Source organism: Meles meles, chromosome 7 (genome assembly GCF_922984935.1).
Source record: "Meles meles chromosome 7, mMelMel3.1 paternal haplotype, whole genome shotgun sequence".
Taxonomy (NCBI): Eukaryota; Metazoa; Chordata; class Mammalia; order Carnivora; family Mustelidae; genus Meles; species Meles meles.
In genome coordinates this window covers 51,904,913-51,927,942 of record NC_060072.1, presented here as the reverse complement: position 1 = coordinate 51,927,942, position 23,030 = coordinate 51,904,913, and the positions used below count along the sequence as shown (strand labels likewise).

At 39.8% G+C, this 23,030-nt stretch overlaps 1 protein-coding gene across 1 annotated transcript in view; it reads right to left on the bottom strand.

Annotated features, from left to right (window-relative positions):
• Positions 1 to 767: 767 nt before the first annotated feature.
• The window catches only part of WIF1 (WNT inhibitory factor 1), a 71,803-nt gene continuing 49,540 nt past the window's right edge, over positions 768 to 23,030 (bottom strand). Inside the window, exons 4-10 of the mRNA XM_046012790.1 lie at positions 18,904 to 19,044; positions 17,900 to 17,995; positions 16,011 to 16,106; positions 11,759 to 11,854; positions 5,230 to 5,325; positions 4,636 to 4,731; positions 768 to 1,620 (exon numbers count right to left, since the gene is read on the bottom strand). Of these exons, the coding sequence (XP_045868746.1) occupies positions 1,499 to 1,620; positions 4,636 to 4,731; positions 5,230 to 5,325; positions 11,759 to 11,854; positions 16,011 to 16,106; positions 17,900 to 17,995; positions 18,904 to 19,044 (743 nt within the window). The 3' untranslated portion in view covers positions 768 to 1,498. The remainder of the gene's footprint in view (positions 1,621 to 4,635; positions 4,732 to 5,229; positions 5,326 to 11,758; positions 11,855 to 16,010; positions 16,107 to 17,899; positions 17,996 to 18,903; positions 19,045 to 23,030) is intronic.

Below are 23,030 nucleotides of genomic sequence, written 5' to 3'. Positions count from 1 at the left end.
CACTTCCCATGACACGTCACATTCCTGGACCACACAAGTCATTAGGCCACTACCCAGCAAAAGAAGAACATATAGGCTTTGGATTGTCTATAACATAAAGTCCACATTTCCTTGGCAGGACGAGGAGGCTAAAATATACTGGACAGTACCTGCTTGGGATTTGTGGAGTTTTGAATTCTACTGCATTTGCTGAGAAAAAGGAGGGGGAACCACCTTGTGCGAATTCTCCAGAATCAGGTGACATGAATTCAAACCCGTGCCACGGAGTGTGATCTTGAGTAAATTGCTATGTATCTTCCTACCTCAGTTTTCTTATCTGTAAAAGGGCAAAATGATACCTGCCTCACCTGATTTTAAGATAACACGCTATCATGGTCTTGGGAACCAATAGGTTTTTCATAAATGGTAGCTCTTGTCATTTGCAACATTCAGACACTTTTAGAAAGTCTTAGGAAGTCTCCCTCTGAAGGGATATTTAACACATTCTAGTGAAGAGACAACGTCTAAAACCCAATGCCAACTAAATGGGAGCTGACAAACATGGGAAGGTCTCGGGCAGGGCTCAGAGTGTAGCTGGGGGAGAGGGCTGGGAGGGACAGGTGGGCCTGGGGAGCCCGACTGGGTCAGAGAATAGAATCTCTTCTGTTTTTTATGATTCTGCAGAGTTTTCTTTGTAACCAACTTTATTTCCACTCACTGCAACTCATTGACACCGACTTTATTTCCATAAGATAGCACATGCACAGACCACTCCATACAACCCCCAGAACACTAAAGCAGCACCTTTATTTTATACAAACAGTATAAAATGTTCATTATGTAAGAGCTGTGTTTTGTTTACAATATATTATATGGCTTCAAGCCAATGCCAAAAGTCCATACGTTATATTCCCTATTTTATTGTGTTTACAATATATTATATTGTTAAATGCCACTGCCACCATGTTCTTTCTTTCTCTTTCTTTCAATACTGAATTCTCTGGAATCATGGTATGGTCCAAATTCAGTAAAAATATGGTGTATTGAGAGTTTAAGAACAAGGGGAACTTTAAAAATGTGACAAATGTCTAAACCCATGACAGCAAAATTAGAAATGTTGTAACTTCAACATGGTTAACTGCTCCATCCAAACCCTTGATTTATGCATTTCTGTTCCATTTCCAGTGTTCTCCAGCCCCTCGACACCATGAGTACATTGTAATTTTGGAAATTATTCGCCAGCTACACAACTGAAAAGACACAATTTTAACCTGATCAACTGACATAACATCTAATCTGTCCCAAAGCACTGAAACAAGAAATCTATACCATCCCACTACAGACATACTTAGAAAACTTAAAAGGAAGAGTAAATATCAGCTCAGTGATTTATAATGAAGCTAATAAAATTCAGGCCAGTATTCTTAACTGTAATGAACATTATTTGAACATTCAACACATGAAAGGTTAACAAAGGCTATGAACTTAGTGTAACTTAAAACGTTTCAGATGTCGGAGTTCACCAGATGTAATTGGATTCAGGTGGATCCTGCCGCTCCTCAGCCTTTTTAAGTGAAGGCGTGTGCTGCCCCAGTCGGGTGCCTGCTGGCCTCAGGGCATGCATGAGGCGGGCTCCGTACCCTGTAAAATTATTCACAGCTTAAAAGAAAAGAAACTACAAAAACAGGCTCTTCAGATTCATTACTAACCATTCAAATGAAATCCATTTTCCCTTTTCAACCCAGAGTAGAAGACCACAGCCACCACAAAAAGCCACCTGAATGAAGAGATGTTACAGGTTCAAGGTCTCTGCTAAAAAAGGAACCTATTTTAGGAACTCCATCAAATCAGCTTCCATCAAAGCTGTGACTCCCTATAGATTTTGGCCTTGCAGAAACTCTTGATGCAAAGTTTGGATGGATGTGGTTGAATGAAGGATTTTCTCCACCCAAGGTCTGGTAAGGATCTGGCACTGAGGTCCCCAAAGCAGGGATGTTCCTGCAGAGGATCTGATCATTTTCACTGCATTGTAAATCCAGCCTCGATTATACTGATCTGGAACACTCCCCACTCTTCATCTCTTCATAGTGATCGCACAGTCAAGTGTGGCGACTACACTTACACAAAATGGGAATTTTGCAAGAACTAAGGACCTCCACGCTGCGTTTTAGAGAGGGTTATGATTTGAATGGACTCCTTATCCATGGGGATTTGTCGGTTTCAGTCATGGTGGGCATCTATCCATTTCCAGCTTAGTTGTAAGTGAACAGTAATACTAAGTTCCATAGCTTCAGACCTCCCTTTCTCCTATTTGTGAACTTCTGGAGGTGCTTGAGGCACTGACTCCTTTCTCCTGATTTCCCAAAAGGGATCCAAGGGGGCAATCACATTTAAAAAATCTGCCTCCATCTTCCTGTGCATTAAAGTCGAGTTTGGCATTCCATTTGTTCCCTGTGGTTTTTAAACGCAAGCATGCCATTAAGTAACTACTGAGAACAGAATACTTTGTTCCTGAATGTGTTTCTCTGAATTGTCAGTATGTAGGCTGGTAGCTCAAGGAACAGCCAGAACATGAGCCAACAATGTGCTGAAGTAAATCCCTACCCTGATGTTCTCCCCGCCACCCATGAAGCCCGAACCTCCCTGCTGGCGAGGGTGAGCCTCAGCCGGGAAGTCTGTCTCCAATGTCCTCCTCCCCACTAACACGTCTGGGTGCCTGAGACCTCCCAAAGTGTCACCTTGCTGGGAGTCTGTTCTCAGCACTCCATGCCTCCTACCTTCCACATCACCTCCCCCTGGTCAAAATAAATCTCTTTCTTTCTGCCCGATTCTCTAAGCTCATGTACAAAATGGCTGGGTGGCCTCTCCTGGACACCACATTTGCATTTTAATCAGGAGCTGGGGCATCATCTTGAGGCACCGCCGTGACCTGAGGGAGGTACATTGATGACAAAACTCTCAGCAGCAGTTCGAGGAGTGGGGGTGGACAGGGGCTGGCAGTCCTGTCCGAATTGCTCATCGATACTACTCGAGGGCCCGATTTGCCCTCTTTTTGGTGGCGTGACTGGTTTATCAGCAGAAACAGTGCCCCCTACACTCTTGCCATCACCCTTGATCACCAGGTCCCAAATGTGGGCCCCAGAGGAGCTCTGCAACTGACGCCTGGGATGTACAGTGTGACCTCGGCCCATCCCTCGGCCCGAGGATGTCTCAAAAATTCCTTGCATCCTGAGTTAAGGGTGGCATAAAAGATTTGGTTTACTCTTTCCCCAAGTATCTCTTGAAATGGTTAGTTTTTTGCAGTTCTTTTAGTCCAAAAAAAGCTTCCCCCAAGTGTGTCCCTGTAGGGATACATTTAGCCATTACTACCTGCGGAAAGAACTACTTTCCAGAAGAGCTGAACTTCTGTTTAAGCTACACCCACCTGAAGCCAATTCAATGTACCATCCAGTCAATGTAGCACATGACAAGACTCAAGTCAATGGCTTAGTGTAGCACAGACCAAACACCAACCTGCCTTAAAACCAACAAACAAAAAAGCACGTATACCTACATATAAATGTATTAGATATACTTCATAATAATATAATGTGAACATTATAAGATACACACAAAAATTAGAGATTTGATATTGAGATATATATTTATATATAAACTTACATATAAATATAATAAAATAAAAAATATAAAACTATTGTCAAATCCGTCTTTTCCAGCTACCTAGCTGATAACTTCCGTACTTCCTGGGCTGCACAGACCACCCTTTGGAAACTGTGCATCTAGAAAAATATCTGTTGTGAAGGTGATCTGTGCAATCTGTTTCCATTATTTTGGAAACTGACTGTGATAGGCGCAAGCTGAACTTCTGCGTTTGAAGGCTGTTGGATGACTGAAGCCTACCTTCCTTCAAAGGCAAGGTGGCCCGTGGGCCCACGCTTAGGAGATGGAATCCTAGCTCCACCAGGCGGGGCATTTTCTGTCGTCTCACTGACAGGTCTCCAGTGCCTGGACTCTTGCTTGGAACAGAGAAGATCTGAATCAAAATGAAATGGTTGAATTGAACCAGTTTCATTTTGTGTTGAAAACAGGCCAGTGGTTTATCATCTCTACAGCTAGCTCATTTTTGAGTAGTCAGTAAATTTTAAAATACACAACTCCATACTCCCTAGACCTTTCCTTTCTTTCCTTCTTTTTTCTTTCTTTTCTTTTTTTTTTTCTGCCTCAAAAGAACTTATTTGAAACATACCACAACCAGTAATATTTAATAATCTTCAAGAGCAAAATTCTTCATGTTTTATACACTCACGGATAGATCTTAAAGGATAAAATCAGAGCCAAACAGATCTATATATTTGGTTTAGACTCTTATACTTGTTATTTCTTTCATAGTTACCACACTGTATTACCAAATCAACCTGAATTACTGATTTAACTTAGAAAAGTGGAGCTGTTTTACAGATGTGATGATAATTTGCACAGCTGCATTGCCCTTAGACTCTAAAACTTAGGATCAAAGGTTTAGAGAGTTGAGGGGGCCAGGGGCAAGCCCCGGGGAAAGGAGGCAAACATGGGAAGCAGGGCTGAGTTACAGGTCATCTATCAGTTGCGAGAGCCAAGATAGGCTAGAGGTGGGCTCTCCAGACGCCTCCCACTCACTTTTATTACAGTGTCTTCCGTGCCAGCCTTCTTGACATTGGCACTTGCTGGGCTCATGACAGGTTCCGTGGGTACCGCAGCCAGGCTCACAGACAGCTAGAACCAGAGGAGATAGAAAGTGTTTCCTGAGCTTTCACTGTTCAACAGAATTAGTTGCCTTTCCGGCAGTTCTTTAGAATGTATTAGTTTGGGCGTCACCCCTGTTGTTTTGTTGTTGTTGTTGTTGTTTTTCTAAGCCAATCTCCAGCTCTAAGTCAGTTTGGGACTTTTTGAAAAAAGGCCTGAGACAGATGGTAAACTAAGCTTGATGCTTCTGAGTCACAAAAGATGCTGAGTAGGACTCGGAAACTGCTGGAATGGAAGCTTATTTTCCTTAAGAAAACCCCAGATAGTTAAAAAGCTGAGTTGCTTGTGTGTGAATGTGTCTGTGTTTTCACATGCATGGATTTCATACAATGTCTTTCTTCTAGAGAAAGGGAACATAGATGTCCGTGAAGACAGTTCATAGTGATGCTCAGGCAACATGCAGGAGGCCCAGAAGTTGTGTAGGAGGAGATCCCCAAGCTCGAGTTGATTCTGCAGATGGGTACTTACGCTTGGAACAGAGGTCTCCTTGGTAACCTTTGGAGCACTTACATTTGCTTTTACCAATGCATTTACCTCCATTTCGACAGGGCTGTGGGCATTTGCCTGAAACAGAGAAGGATGCAGATAAGCCAGGAACTCAGTGCTTCATTCAGAGATATTCATATTTTTCAAAGGAATTGCGGGGCTTTGAGAGGATAAGTACTTTTAGATGGCAGTGATTCCCACTTATTTCAGACCTGCTCTGGCTTTGATACCATTGGAGTTTCATTCTTGGAACAAACGGGCTAGTATTTTCACTTGTGATTTCTAATGGATATCTGTTACGATAAATGTGTTGCCCACATGCTATGTGTATTTCTACTTTTTTGGTAAGCAGAATAAAATTCTGTTTCGCAAACACTTGTAATTTAAGATACAGTACAGGTTAAGATGTGAATAAACCACCAAGTGATCTTTTCTCTGAGTTTTGACTTTGAATGTCACTCTTTGTGAAAGAAGACCTAAACCTGTGCCCAGCAATATCTTTCCTAGCGTAGGATTCTCCAGAGAGCAAGGCTTGCATGCCGAGAGTTTCTTTGGTAAAGTGATCCTAGGAAACCAGAATGGGGGGACAGGGAGAGCAAAGAATGGAAGGAGGGAAAGTCAACACAAAAGTGTGTGTGTGTGTTGGTCATCACTATAGGCAACCAAACTCTATCCTGTGGGGTTCTTCTGAGAAGCCGTGGACACTGCACCTTCAAGTCACTCTTAAGAAGGGAGAGGGGAGCATTTGTTCATTGGCACATGTCTTCCACTGGTTGAGGGTCACCCTATGGAATGACTTCCTCACACTTCCAGTATGCCCCTATGTGAGTGCTGACTGATTTTGTAGGACTCATAGGAGTCTCTGGGTAGAAAGCAGAAGTATGGAGCAACTAAGATGGGGTACAATCAGGTTATGCCACGCAAAACAGGTTTGCACAGCAGTGACTAGAGTGAAAGGCAGGCTGAGAGGAGATATGAAGCAGGGCACCAAAGGAGCCCCATACCACACCTATGCTTTTTTTTCTAGAATGTCTTAGATCCTCAAAATACATCACTCTTTCTTTTATGTAGGTGCCCAATGAGAATTGCTAATGTTTTCACAGCTCTTTGGGATACAGGATTTTAGAGCTGCAGTAGGGACTTGATGTAAAAATGATAAAATGATTGTCTTTTATTTCAGAAGGTATTTATTCTCCCTCTGCAATCTAGAATTTGCCATCCCAAGGCTAGATGGTTTGAAGAAGTAGAAGAAAAAGGATTGTTCACCCAGAGCTGAGACTGCATCCCGTGACTAGCATGATGGCATTCCAAAGAGAGCAAATACCCATTAGGTTTTGGGAGTGAAGGGATTTGGATTTTGTTTTTTTATTGTTGTCCTTTTTCTTTTTTTTTTTTTTACATTTCAGCAGAATATTCATTACAAAGGTCTCAATACATAAGGAGAAGAAATGAAATCTTTATCATAAAACACACCTTTTATTCTCTAAGGTCTTCTTTTTATGGTCAAATGAGCCTTCAAATGAAGTGAGCTACCCTATGTTTTACGAGCAAGCACTATGTTTGATAAACAAATTCCATATGCAAATTATTTTGTTGAAACACTTTACTTCTCTTTTCACTTATTCGAAAGGACCTTCTCCATGTATAAATTCAGCAAAGCAACATTTAGCCATTGTGCAGACAATAGAGACATAATATTGAGATGTTAGAGTCTCTCAAAAACCTGGAATGCCATTATACCTTTAAGTTTTTCTGATGCAGGGATGTTCTCGAAACAGGCATCAAGTGACCTTAATAATAGAATACCACCTTTTCATTGACTAAGTGTCGGGGCGCCTGGGTGGCTCGGTGGGTTAAAGCCTCTGCCTTCAGCTCAGGTCATGATCTCAGGGTCCTGGGATCGAGCCCCGCATCGGGCTCTCTGCTCAGCAGGGAGCCTGCTTCTTCCTCTCTCTCTGCCTGCCTCTCTGCCTATTTGTGATCTCTCTCAGTCTGTCAAATAAAAAAAAAATCTAAAAAAAAAAAAATATCCAAAAGTGTCTTTTTTGCTAAGACAATACTAGAATAGCATTTACTATTTGGTCAAGATCCCAAGTCTTACCTAAAGCAAAGGAATGCCTAACTCTGAATTTCCATTTGTATCAGTGAAATATCTGACTTCACCATATGTACCAAATTGGATCCTATCACAGCATTCTGCCATGCACTTGGGTTTTTCAAGTCAACAAGATGTGGGACAATAACCCTATGTCAGAAAAGATAGTACTTGTTGTGAAGTACTTGGTGACACCAATTTCCCCACATTCAATGAGAGGTGAACTTGGTAGCCAGGGATAGCACAGAGAATGACTGGTGGAGAGAACCTTTTCATTGGTTCCATGGGTCTTTTGTTTTCTTTATCAGAGGGAAGTGAGAGTATTTGGGTTCACCACAGCCAGGAATAAGAACGTTCTCTCTTGGCTATCACACAGCAGAAATGTGACTACAGGCGACTCTCCCAAGGCCATTCCAAATCAAATCTTATGGAGCCAAAACCTCATGAAGGTATGGCTGCTTTAAAAATCAGAATCCTCGGGGCACCTGGGTGGCTCAGTGGGTTAAACCTCTGCCTTCGGCTCAGGTCATGGTCCCAGGGCCCTGGGATCAAGCCCCGAATCAGGCTCTCTGCTCAGTGGGAAGCCTGCTTCCTCCTCTCTCTCTCTCTCTCTGCCTGCCTCTCCAACTACTTGAGATCTCTGTCTGTCAAATAAAAAAAATTAAATAAAATTAAAAAAAATCAGAATCCTCTAAGTGTCTTTAACGTTGACTTCTTTTTCCTGAAATATTTTGCAATAAATTTTATCCATTGGACAGTGGAAAAGTGAGCCAACTTGAAAGATTACACATTTTTACCCAGGTCAGACTAAACACTGCCTGAAGACAAACAAATTTTACTAAGTTTATATGTTAGCATTTTACTATAACCAGTGAGTGGAGGAGTCCAGGGAGAACAATGAGTTAGGGATTGACAAAATAAGGATATTAAACTTCCTCTGCCCATTGGATTGTAGAGTAACTTAAATGTGTGACTCTGCTTCACATAGAAAACCAACAAAAATGATTTATAACAGTGCCAACAACTATCATCTCTGGGTCTTAGGATTATAGGTGATTTTTAATTGTTTTATTCAGTATTCTAAGTTTTTTTATAAAGAATATTTTATACAGAGGACTATTTTTTTTAGTCCCATAGATTTCATTTTATTTTTTATTTTATTTTTTTATTACGTTCAGTTAGTCAACATATAGTACATCATTAGTTTTTCAGGTAGTGTTCAACAATTCATCAGTTGTGTATAACACCCAGTGCTCATCACAACAGGAGCCCTCCTTAATACTCTTCAGCAGGCTACCCCATCGCCCCACTCTCCTCCCTTCTGTAACCCTCAGTTTGTTTCCTGAATTCCAGAGTCTCTCACGGTTTGTCTCCCTCTCTGATTTCTTCCCCTTCAGTTTTCCCTCCCTTCCCCTGTGGTCCTCCATACTATTCTTATGTCCTACATATGACTGAAACCGCATGTTAATTGTCTTTCTCTGCTTGACTTATTTCACTTAGCATAATCCCCTCTAGTTTCATCCATGTCAATGCAAATGGGGGGTATTCATCCTTTCTGATGACTGAGTAATATTCCATGGTATAGATGAACCACATCTCAGTCATCTGTTGAAGGGCATCTCAGCTCCTTCCATAGTTTGGCTATTGTGGACACTGCTGCTATGAACACTGGGATGCATGTTCCCCTTCTTTTCACTACATTACAGAGGACTTTTATAAAAATAAGAACCCATTATATTATTTTAAAACTTCATTTACAATACAGCATAAGTAATCCATGTAAACTTTTTAACTGAAAGTTCACTGAAGATCCTTGGTATAGCTATGAACCTTAAGTAATGGGGTAAATGTATACTCCCTACTTCCAGATATTTATAACCTTGATGTTATTTGTTAACTGTCAAGAGTATCTTAAATTAAGTCAAGCTGAAGTTTGAGAAGATATCAATCCTAATAGATGCCAGGGAAAATGAAAATATAAGTAACATCAGAATATTTATCTCATGAAAAAATAGACAATAACGAGTATTGACAAGGATGTGGAGAAACTGGAACCTTCATACATTGCTGGTAGGAATGTAAAATAGCACAGCAGCTTTGGAAAACAGTTTGGCAGTTCCTCATAAAAATGAACATGGAGTTAACATGTGGCCTAGCAATTCGACTCCTAGGAATATACCCAAGAGAACTGAAAACATATGTCCACACAAAAACTTGTACATGAATGTTCACAGAAGCTTTATTCACAATCACCCCAATGTGGAAACAAGCAAATGTCTGTAAACTGATGAATGGATAAACAAAAGATGGTTTGTATATCCACACAAAGGAATATTATTCAGCAATTAAAAAGAAGTAATGATACATGCCACAACATGAATAAATCTCAAAAACATCATGCTAAGTGAAAGAAGTCAGACACAAAGGGAAAATGTTATATGATTCTATTTATATGAAATGTTCAGAATAGGCAAATCTGAAGAGTCAGAACGTAGACTAATAGTTTTTCGTACTTTGGGGAAAGGGGAATGGGGAGTGCCTGCTCATGAGTGCAGGGTGTCTTTTGACATCTTTTGAAACGTCTAATGCCATGTTCTGGAATGAGACAGAAATGGTACTGTTCTTCATGAACATATACTGAATTGTATATTTTAAAATGGTAATTTTTTTGATATGTCAATTACATCTCAATTTTAAAATAAGAATTCATAATTCAATTTTTTGTCTCTACTATACTAGAGGCACTTTTCAACTCAAGATCCATTTCCGTATTTTTTTGGTACTGTGGTTCTTATAATAGAAACAGGACACTTCCTAGAGGGATTGGAGAATAACTTGTGATAGGGATAATCAGGAGCCTTCAAAGGCCTACATTTTTGGTGTAGTAAGGGAAAAAGGGAATAGAAATCATTGTCTCTGTCAATGGAAAGGTTGTAAACCCAAGGACATACTTACATGTAGAGAAATGAGCCCAAGAACAAAGATTCATAAATATGATTTAGCTAAGTAAGTGAAGTCTGAGAGTAAGTATGGGGAGAAAATTGAGGGGAGTTAGTTCAAAGATATCTTTATCAGGTCAGGGTAATTAATAGAATAGACCATATCCTGACAATTAATTACACGTTCTATGGAAACTTCAGAGGTATTTCACTTGAACTCTATCAAAAATGGTTACTTCATCTACTACTCATTAAAGTACAAATAAATTAGAGGTTGAAAGATAAAATAGTTACCAATATTACTTAATTTTGAGCCCACTGAAACCCACGTCAGAAACTATGGTGTTATTAAACACAGCAGTATTTTACAGATACAATATGGCTGGAAATGAAAATGCTATATTCCAGAACTTCCAAAAAGGCAGCGGCAGGGCACCCTTAGCAGACATGCTCATGTTCTTTTTCACCTTCCTGAATAGAGCACTGGTGTTATCTGTTTTCTGGATCATAAAGCAATCTAGGATGCGGTTGACTCATTGCTGAGTTATTAGAAAGATTCATCGATCTGTGGAGGGTTACATGGCTGGTAGGGGGCAAAGCCAGGATAAGCAGTTTGATATCCTGATTCTGAAAACAATGACTATCTACCACATTCCACCCTTAAGTTTTTCCTTCTTTGTATGGAAGCATGACCAAAATATCATGAAGGCACAATGAAGACCTAACTGCATTGATCTGAAGTTCAGAGCTCAACTGTTTTTTTTTTTTTATCTAAATAAACATTCATGTGACACTTCATCAATCAAGATATAGAGCATTTTTGGTACCCCATAAAGTTCCTCTGTGCCCCCAACAACCAACCTGGTTTCTACTATCATCCATTAATTTTGCCTATTCTTCAACTTCATAAAAATGGAATCGTGCAGTATGCACTTTTCTCTTTACTTAACATTTGTGCGGTTCATTTTTGTACTGTGTGCTGTTAGTTTGTTCTTTTTTTTTTTTTTTTAAATTGTTGTGCACCTTTCCTCCCTTTTCCTTGAATCTATCCTTTCCTCTTAGATGGGTTACTGGCTCTAATTTAGGGAAGAAATTCTATGCCTGCAGGTAGGTAAACAAATCCACCTGTCCCAAAACTCTGGTCTACATTTCTAGGCTGAAGCAAGGGGCTCTGCACAATGAGAAGGAGACAAACTCACTAATAAGAAAAAAACACAACATGCCGAACAATAAAAACCCAGATATGACTGAGTCAGAGTGTGGGCTCGGAGTCATCTGGTGCCCACTGCCCCACCTTTAGGAAAAATGAAGATGGCTATATCTAGTGAAAAGAAACCACTGACCTGAGACCTTGGATAGGCTATTCATTGTGTCTGGGCTTCAGTTTCCTCACTGAAAAAATGACGGGGTTGGGTGGAGTACTGAGGCTCCCCTCCACCCCCCAGAAACAAAGAGAATGCAGAAAGTCAATACTCACTTATTTCACACTGTTCTCCCTCTAGTCCTGGAGGGCAAATACACTTTCCAGGGTAGAAACAGGTCCCTCCGTTAAAGCAGGTGGTTGAGCAGTTTGCTATTAGAATGGATAACATGGGTAATTGCATTAGAGAGTAGGTTAAACCTCAAAAAAAAAAAAAAAAATCCAACTTCACTTAAAGTGAGGTGTTATTTCTGAGACATCTGCCTCCTGCCCATTTACTTAGTTAAGTAAGCCACTTTGCAAATGCAAAAATTGTAACCAATTGCTTGACCATTGACAGACTGCAACAACATAATAGAATAGCACATACATTATATACTATTCTCCCCCTGGGGGCTTCTATTTTAGAGAAAAAAAAAAGGCAAGATGTATAAAAAAGTTATGTTTTTATTTTCTTGTAAATATGCCCTTAAAAAAGGAAAACTATAAACATCCTAAAATATTTTTTGACGTTAAAAGAAGAGTAAAAAGGAGAAGACTCATTTTAGAACAGATAAAAGGGAGAAAGGCCATAAATACTAGGAGCTGGCAAAGGAGAAAGCAATTTTTTTTTTTTTTTCCAGAACGAGAACAGAGATTCATCTTATGTAATAGGGATTTTAAAAAATAGACTTTTATGACATTTGGAGGAAGGAGTCCCGGTGTTCGGGAAAGGACAGACTGTCAATCCTCCTCAGATCCCACAGGAAGGGGAGTGTGCAGCAGCTACTTGGACAGATTATTGTGGGGGTCCAATTAACTAGATTTTCCAGGTAATAATCATACTGTTTGTGATTCATCCTAAACCCTGTCTTTGTGTCGACTTCTGGAATTTCACTGCTCACACCTAAAATAAAGGGAGGACAAAAATGGGAACGAGGGTAGAGCAAGTATCTAAAAATAGACGAGTTGGCTCCATCTAGAAAGGAGATGAAAATGAGAGCTTGGATTCTCAGCAATTCCAGTTATAGGGCCTATTTGTTCTTGTCCTATATAAAACGGACCAAAGTTGGCTGCAGATGAACAAATGCTGAAGTAAGCTTCCAGTAGGAAAATCAGAGAGGAGATCCAAAATTTATGTGTATGCTTTCTTTGTGGAAAAGCAGTCCAACCTGCATGTTCTGCAAGTATCGTGCTTCTTAAATGATAGAGCTTTTTGTTTAAACCACAAGGATCTGCCCTCTTAAGGCAATGCTGTACTTGCTTTGGCAAACCCAGCCTCCCAATGCAGAAGGGAACAGCAGCACTTGGGTATAGAATTTAGGATTTAGGAGAACCAGCTCTTTGGGCTTCCTCCTTGCTAACTGCTCCTAGTATTGTTACGGCTGGCCAGTTGTTTTTGCAAGTGTGATTCTGTCTCCCCACCTGTCCCTGTGTCTCCTGGGGAATGAAGAAGAGATGAGAAAACATCAGGATCAGGGTCTGCTTGGCCAGAGCCCTCTGGGCACTACTCCTTCTAATGAATAGAATGGGATGAACCTGGGAGCTGAACTGGAAGTCTCAGAATGATGACAAAGCTAGTTAAAGAATGTAGCCATGCTTTTAGTATTTGTACAATTCTTTACAAGCTTCTCTACATTTCTGTTGTGCAATGATTCTGGACTAGGAAAATGCACAGAGGCACCAGGTAACTTTCACTGGGGCTGAGGGCATGCCGGGCCAGGTCTTAACTTTTCATTTCCTAAAGCTGGCAACAGAAGTCCCAAGAGCCACCAAAAGTTAATCTTTAATGTTGCTTCAAATATGTTATGCTCAGCTCTAGTTCTGTGCCAGTAATTAAACCATTTTTCAGAAGCTCTATACTCCCTCCTGGATGAGAAATGCATCTTTTTGTTGAGGTAGTAAAAACCATTATTTTTTAATATTCCCAGATCTCCAATGAGACCAAGTGGAATTTCAATAGACTTTCCAAAAGAATAATAATAAAAAGTTACTGGAGTCTAAGAAGTAGGGAAAAGCTTTCATCTGAAATGTAAAATATTACAAAGTGTAAAACATACTGGAATCCACATATTTTCCTTCAACAGTGACCACACAGTGTTTGTGGCTCCATAGCATTAGAAAAACATTGCAGTTGGCACTCCATTGTACAGACAACACCAATGACAGTCACATCTCAGTAAGCAGCCCTCACAAACAATCTCTTTAAACCTCTTCATACCTGAGTTCTTCATCCAAACCTCTGAGGGATTTGCTGTTTCCTAACAAGTTTTGTGATAATCTGAGCTTAATTCTACGTTAAGAATTGCCCAATTTTGGAAGAGTGGAGATGTTGAGTGCTAAATTTTGACAAATAAATTTTGACAAATAAAAAGAAACTTTTTTACTCACTGACTGTTCTTATCTTGTCCTTAGTGCTTAACATTTATGAATCCAAACTTTAAGTTAAATCCAATACTTTAGTTTTATGTCACTTAAAAATAACAGGTAGAGATGGTCACAAAGATTATCTCCCCAGCTTGGGGCTGGGGAGCCAGGGGCAGTGGCTTAATTCCCAATTTAGAGATCAGAGGGGCACCTGGGTGGCTCAGGTCATGATCCCAGGGTCCTAGGATGGAGCCCTGCATTGAGCTCCCTGCTCAGCAGGGAGTCTGCTTCTCCCTCTCCCTCCACTCGTGCTCTGTCTCTCTCTCTCAAATAAATAAAAATCTTTAAAAAAAAAAAAGTTTAGAGATGGGAAAAGTGTGACCCACAGGGAGATAAAGTCATCAGCCCAGATGCAGAGCCACTTGAGGAGAATGGGGACCCCAACAGGTAGCCTGAATGACAATACAGTACCCCAGAGGGTGTGAGTTCGGGTCAAGCTACCGGAGTTCCATAAACTTCATTTCGCTTCTCTGAGAATGAAGCAGATACAACTTTACATATCTCAAAAGGCTGTTGAGTGTAAAATCATATAAAGTTGTGAAGTACTTTAGTACCATGGAAGAGCAGACCCCTGTGAGTTATTATTTTTTTAATTTATTTATGTTTTCAGCGTAACAGTATTCATTGTTTTTGCACAACACCCAGTGCTCCATGCAAAATGTGCCCTCCCTATTACCCACCACCTGTTCCCCCAACCTCCCACCCCTGACCCTTCAAAACCCTCAGGTTGTTTTTCAGAGTCCATAGTCTCTTATGGTTAGCTTCCCTTTCCAATTTTTTTTTTTTAATAAACATATAATGTATTTTTATCCCCAGGGGTACAGGTCTGTGAATTGCCAGGTTTACACACTTCACAGCACTGTGAGTTATTCTTCTGACTTGTGCTGAGGGATTCTTCCGGGAGTTCTTCCTTCTTTTAAAAAAGTGATTCATTTCAATCTTAATTGGTGTTGACTGCATGATAACTGAAGAGACACTTCTCAAAACTAACATATCTTTTTATTTCATAGCATGTTTTTATTTTAAAAAACAAGGCTCTACTCACGCAATGAGAGTTTTTGACACAAGGATAATGTCAATAAATACATACACTTTGCGCGATATTATTTAAGTTTTTTCCCCCCATAAAAGATGTGAATCAGGCAAAACAAATCGGTATCTTGTAAAGCCTATGGACTGTTCAATATTTAGAGCCAAGTTTGAACCCACTTTCTGAGAGTAAACCTGGCGACAGTGCTGTGTCACAGGAAGGCGGAAAACCATCTCTCCCGGCTGTCCTCTGGGAGCAGATCATTGAATTGGCGGTCAGTCGGGAAAGGTGGGGCAGGTTGTTCCATTTCAGTCTTAGAAGCTCACCCATAAAACAGACTGAAGACATACCCAAACCCCAAGTGGCGCACAAAAATCCATGCTCCCCTCCCATCAAGTTGTCAGTGGGAGACAGCTGCCCAGTCTGCAGCTGGGACAGTCACCTAGGTAGGACCATGAGGCACATTCCTCTCCATGGAACAGAATAGGTGTGGAAGTTTTGGAAATCACTTCTTGGGATTTTTTTTTTTTTTTTTTAAATCAGGGTCTACTCCAATCTCCTTCTCTGCTCACTGACTGGTTCCTGAAAGTTCCAGATCTCTAGGTGGAAGGTGCCAGGGTCCGCGAATCACAGCATGGAGGGCAGCCCCACCCACTGTAGGGATTCCTGCACTGGAGTATTCTATGAGTACAAGCAAACTTCTAGTGTGTTGAACTACACCAAAATTTGGGGTTGAAGTTATTAAAGCAGCCAATGAATTTTTACACCCTATTAATAGAGCTATTGTGGAGAGTGATGGTATATCAAATATACTTCTTTTAACTAAACATTTATAAAGTAAAAAGAACCTTGTTCTTAGAAAGAAATTTTTACCTTTATCACAATTGACTCCATAGAATCCAGGTGGGCAGATGCAGAACCCAGGAGTGACACAAAGCCCGCCATTCATACACCGTGGTGTGCAAAGAGCTGAGGGAGAGAGAGAGAGAGCGCTCTCTGATTAAGGACAAGTAGGGTTTTGGGGAAGGACCATTTCGGAAACATCGATAATACAATAGCTCTACATTTTTTGATCTTTGTGGTTGACTCTAAGGTTTTAGAGATACAGGTTTGCTTTTATGCTTTTATTATTTATGAATTGTAAATGAGGTGTTTTTAAAAATTTTTTTATTTGTTTATTTACAGTGTAACAGTATTCATTGTTTTTGCACCACACCCAGTGCTCCATGCAATACGTGCCCTTTCTATTACCCACCACCTGCTTCCCCAACCTCCCACCCGCTGCCCCTTCAAAACACTCAGGTTGTTTTTCAGAGTCCATAGTCTCTCATGGTTCATCTCCCCTTCCAATTTCTCTCAACTCCCTTCTCCTCTCCATCTCCCCATGTCCTCCATGTTTTTTGTTATGCGCCACAAATAAGTGAAACCATATGATACTTGACTCTCTCTGCTTGACTTATTTTGCTCAGCATAATCTCTTCCAGTCCCGTCCATGTTGCTACAAAAGTTGGGTATTCATACTTTCTGATGGAGGCATAATACTCCATCGTGTATATGGACCACATCTTCCTTATCCATTCGTCTGTTGAAGGGCATCTTGGTTCTTTCCACAGTTTGGCGACCGTGGCCATTGCTGCTATAAACATTGGGGTACAGATGGCCCTTCTTTTCACTACATCTGTATCTTTGGGGTAAATACCCAGCAGTGCAATTGCAGGGTCATAGGGAAGCTCTATTTTTAATTTCTTGAGGAATCTCCACACTGTTCTCCAAAGTAGCTGCACCAACTTGCATTCTCACCAACAGTGTAAGAGGGTTCCCCTTTCTCCACAACCTCTCCAACACACGTTGTTTCCTGTCTTGCTAATTTTGGCCATTCTAACTGGTGAAAGGTGATATCTCAATGTGGTTTTAATTTGAATCTCCCTGATGGCTAGTGATGATGAGCATTTTTTCATGTGTCTGATAGCCGTAAATGAGGTGTTTTTAAACTAATTTCATAGATGAGAATTTTGGAATTGTTCCATTTCAGTGGCTGATAAAAATTTGCCTAGAATCATTACTTTGATTAAGACGTGGGTTTCTTAAGATTTTAAATATTTTTCCATGCCCTATTTCCTACATCTTCTAATTCCAAAATATAGGCAAATGAGAAAAATTCTTATGTCTTAGTTTTGCTTACTCTCATCAAATAAGCTGTTGGTATTTAAGCATCCTGTGGTTTGTCCACATTTTCCTCTTAACTCTTTCATATAATAGTAATTTCACTGAGATAGATATACTTAAAATATAAATAATTTTCACTTTTTTGGGGCTTATAGTAACTACATAACTCAGGTGTAGACTTAGTTGTGAATCAAGTTACTTTGAATTGGAGTAGCTACTGTCAAATCAATCATAATAATTAGCTTTTTAAATCCAATTTAAGTGGAGGAGAAAAACTTCAAAACTTTCATAAGATTATGCCAAGGCATAGTGTGTATAATAGTGAATTCGGGATGGGGGTGGGTCGTGGCTGTAAAGAATGCAGACATTGTGCTAACATTCTCTGCCCCGTCACCATATATTGGATTTAACAGAAAACCACTCTTAGAAGTACTTTCTAACTGCTCTTCTGTGGCTCTTTAAGGTTTTACTGATTTTATGGTAGGACCAGCAAAATAATTTCAAAGATTGTGTTAAAAAAGCTTATGTGGGGCTCTTGTGTGACATCAGTTTCATTAGGAAGCAAGGGAGGGTAGCTGGCTCTCTCTATTCTTTACCTTTCTCACAGTGAGGGCCATAGAATCCATCAGGACACTGGCAGATGCGTCTTTCGTTGCAAAAGCCTCCATTTCGGCACCCTCCTGGGCATTCAGCTTCACCAAAGAGAAACACAGTTATATGGACACCTCTGAAATTGTGTTGGGTGAATTACAGCAAGCATGAAGAGGTTAGCGGTGAACCTTACCCGCAGTGCCCCGATTATCCTAATTTACTGAATACTGATAAGTTCTACCTATATTCTCTCTATACCTCTTGTGCTTCACTAAATCCTCAACAAAGTCAGATTTTGCATCTCTCACTTCTACTTCCAGCAGTAGGGGACTCATGGAAGAAGGCAAAGCAAGCTTTATTCTACCTTCACCCTCACCTATCAATCTACTGGACTTTCTTAAATTCACACTGAAATAAATGATCTGACCCACAAAATCCACTTTCAGAGGGTGGAATGGCCTTTTGGTTCATCTTTAGAGCACTGAAGGCCTCTAGAGCTTAAATTCTGTGCTGGAAAACCTTGCATCAAGATGGGAAAAAAAAAATCTAGGCCTTCATGCCTAAATGGGCATCAGGGTGAGATCCCTTTGCCTGGCAGACATTGTTGGTGTCACAGTGGTACCCTGTTCTCTGGGGAGGTCAGCAGCACCAAGTTTGTGGTGGGGGTTTGAGTGGTATTGCCTTAACAGGTGGTAGTTGCTAGTAATGCCTGGCAACCTTGCTATGAAGTTGGGGACTCCCAAAGACTGTGTTGGAGGAGGGGAAGGAGAGAGGTAGAAGAGATGGCTTTTGAAGGGTATTTGTAGTTAAAATTGTGAGTGGTCTCATAGCAGAGAAAATTGTGAGTGGTCTCATAGTCCATACTGGACTCTGCAGTAACCAGCCCCTCTACCCATTGGCATGGTTATAATTATACCAAAAAATTATCTGTCTGTTTATTATCTATCTTTTTACCCACATCACACCTGAAAGCCTTATGAGCCTTCTCTTGATGGGGATTACTGATTACCTTGTTGACATGTTTTAAAGAAGATAGCATTTTGAGGCGTCTGCAGGATGGTGTTGCCTTCAGAATTCATTACAATCACATTCACTTCAAATGCTGCCACTCCATCTTGCTTTCCAAGACATGGGAAACCAACTTGAACAACTAAGGAAAAAGCAAGTATAGAGAAAGAGTTTATCTAGTTGATTCCAGTTGCATAGAAATCTTGGTAAGAGAAACAAAGCAAAGCAAAAATGGTCACATTGCATTATTTGATAGTCTTGTATCTCCACCAGAGTAGAGACTATATTTTGACCATATGGGCGTTTTCCACAGAACTTACATACCATGCTGGGTGGAGAAAGAATGAATGACTCATTAATTTGTGCTCTGCTAATATGGAATCTGGGATATTTTTTTCCTAGTCTGGGCTTGTACTATCTTGAAAAAAAAAAAGATTTTCTCTAAAAATTAAAGGAGCAAATAGGCAACACACATTGATTAATTAGGGAAAGAAACCTTGTGGGTCCCTTCACCGGCCTCCATATAATCCAAAAACAGCTAAAAAACAGTATTCCAGAATCTATTAAATAAAGATCCATAGACACTAGTTTATTTTTACTTTGTGTGACACAAATTCTCTTTGTGCCACAATATTTTCTTTGGAAATATTCTACAACTCAACTAGACTCTAATTGTTGGAATGAGTTTGTGAAGCTAATATTTTCTCAGGCTATTTGTTAATATTAAGGAGTGTTCATATCTTGGGGATCTAGAAGGGAGTTTGGTATAATAAAATAAGCTTATATCTAATGGTTTAGATTCCTAAAAACAAGCCATTTTTGTGTGTGTGTGTGTGTGAGTGTAATGATCACTCAGGGTATGTAGATGTTGACTTAGCAAAGAGTGACAACTAATGATGATGGTGTACTGGGAAAGCAAGGAGGCCACCAACTCTGGAATGCCCACAAGTCAGTGGGTGGAAAATGGTTCAAGTCATTGGCTAAGAGAGAGATTATGTAAATTTCTTCTTCTTCTCTTTTTTAAAGTAGGCTCCATGTTCATGTGGACTCAAGACCTGAGCTGAGATCAAGAGTCAAGACACCTAGCCGACTGAGTCCTCGATTACGTAAATTTCTAAAATCCACCATATTATCATAACATATCCACTGGAGAATACTGATCTAACTGATCCAATAGGCTCTAGTTCTTTCTTATAAATAAGAAGAAATTTTGCTAATGAGTAGATATTTGAAATTTTGCTTCATTTTGTTTGTATATAGCAAGTTATTCTTATTGCCAAGCTTGGGGAAGTCATACCAAGCCAAGAAAAATCCTTTTCCTTTAGAGTTTCCATAAACCTTTCCCCTAAGCTCATAAGAAGGAATGATTTGGAAATTGGTTTGCTCTTCCATAAGGTGTTGCACATACGCTGATCATATAATCTTTTTAATACACTTAACAACTAAAACCCCTCTCAAAGCTTTGACACTGTCAGTGTTTATTACTGTGCCATTCTCAAAATAATATGGATTTTCAGTTCTCCTGAATATTGCGATCCAAGCATTGCAACTAATCAATTATACAGTAAAAAGGAAATACATTTTAACAGAAATAAAAAGAGAAAACCAAAATTGTGCCTGAAGTTTCAAAGTAAAATTGTCCCTGCTGAAAGCCTTGCTTTAATGAAATCTTAGACACAAAAATGCCAATTTACAAAACACAAAAATCCATTGTAGGGATTTCCATTTCAAAAAGAAGCAAAAGAGTTGACAAATTTCACTTTTGATGCATTTTCACTTGGTTCAGTTATAAAATTTTGTTAGTTTTTCTCATGAATCTTTTGCATGGATGAGGAGGTCAATAACTGCCCCGAGGCATAAAAGGATGAGAGAACCAGAAAGGATTCTTAGAGATAAAACTTTCGGAATTTTCTCACCACATGTTATCAGCCAAACTATTGTTTTCCAGGTGCATCTATTTTTCTGGACCTTACTTAGCCTGCACTTCGCAGCCCACTTAATTCTTTAAAAAAAGGCACTTAATGGAGAGCCTGGGTGTCATAGTCGGTTGAGCATCCAACTCTTGGTTTCTGCTTAGGTCATGGTTTCAGGATTGTGGGATCGAGCCCCATGTCCGGCTCTGCACTCAGTATAAAGCCTGCTTAAGATTCTCTCCCTCCCTCTCCCTCTGCCCCACTCCTCTCCCTTCCCCCCCAAAATAAAAACAAAAACAAAAACAATTTATCAAAGCATTCACTCGTATAGCATAGTTATGCCTAATTCAGTCAAATGCAAAAGAAAAGTCTTCTATATTTTTGAATGAAAAACTTTGGGCAATCTTGGCAGATAACTAAAGATGTAGCATCATTATTTTCTTAGTAAACCATAGGTAAGCTATCTCTAAGAGTCATTGTACTAAGCTAAAATTATGTTCAATTTATATTAATATTAATATGAAATATTTTCCTTCTTCATCTTTTAAAGATCTAACAATCTAGGTTTAAAACTGTGCTCATTTTCCTTACATATTTATAATCACAACTTAACAAATTCAACTTCAATTAAAAATGAAAACATCATAAAGTCCCTCAGTCCAGGTGGAAAAGTTTTACCAACACACACCTATTTCTTTAGAAACAAGAAGTACATCAGCATAATTATGGTCTGAATCTCAATACAGAATGATTTGACAGGAACTAGGAAATAAAGTTTAAAAGTTAGGAAGCACAAAGTTTATGAGTTTCAATGAATTAACTTTTAAAATAAAAGTAGAAATTAATAAAAGATATGTAAATAACACTAATTACATTTGCCTATTTTTCAGTTTTAAACTTGAAATAGAAATTTTATTTTTTTGTGTGTATAAATTCTACCTGTCCTCCTTTCTGCTTATAAATTTTATTTATAATAAATAATATTTATATAATTAATAATTATAATTAATAATATCAAGTAATACAAATTATAATTAGAGCTTTTAAAATGTTCCCAAAAAATTTGCTTAAAAAAAACAAAACAAAACACCTGAAGTGCCTGGGGGCTCAGTCAGTTGAGTGCCTGACTCTTGATTTCAGCTTGGGTCATGATCTTGGGGTTGTGAGATCAGGCCCAACACTGGGTTCTTTGCTTAGCAGGGAGTTTGCTTGAGATTGACTTTTCCTCTCCCTATACCCCTCTCCCCTCAAATAAAAACACAAAACAACAAAAAAAACCCCACACACCTGACTTTAGTTAGTAATTGATTTTTGTGCAACTTGTGCTCTACCCAAACTAGATTTCTTTCTGTTCCTCAGCATGTGGTATATGGCTGCACTGTCCTGACCGCACACCCACCCTGCTGCTTGGAATATTCTTTCTCTTCCTTTCTGTCCAGTGTCCTCCTACTCATCTTTCAAGACGAAAATGAAACATTTCTGTCACCTTCTCTGTAGTCTTCCCTAACACCCCCTGCCTAAATCATTTCACTTATGTATTTCACCAATACCTCTATACATGATTTCTTACAATGATTTCATTATGATTCTGTATCCTTCGCTAAGGATGAGATTTTCAACGGCAAGGACCATACCTTGTTCTTTTTTGTAATTTCAGCACCTAGCCTATCGTCCGTCACAGACTAGGCATTGACAGACACAGAGACAAACCTTGTGAGAGACACACCCACATCCCCTCATACACTCCGGCACACATCCCCATAAGTAGACAAATTCCCCCACAGACCGGGGGTGGGGGGAAACGGACATGAACAGTGTGCATGCCGAAAAACACACACACAAAGAAAAAGATCTCGAAGAAAAAGCACAGTCGCCCTACTTTCAGGGAATAACAGACACGTGATAGTTACGTTGTGTATAAGCATCTGAGGAGAGGGCCGCTTTCACCGAGAGCCAGACGAAGTTAGTCCAGATGTCGTGAACTCCAGGGCAGTCTCGGTTGTATAACTGAAGCTGAGGTAAATTAAAACAACTCAGAAAAACGGAAGCCGATTGAACGTAACTCACGTGGCATTCAAGTGCACATGGAGGTGCGGCTGACTGCAACAAACTGACTCATACAGAAGTAAACAGCCAATGTATTCCTCTTCCACACTGAGGCACGCGAGCCACTGCCTTGAGGAGGGACAGGACGAGGGCGAAAGCGCATGCTCCG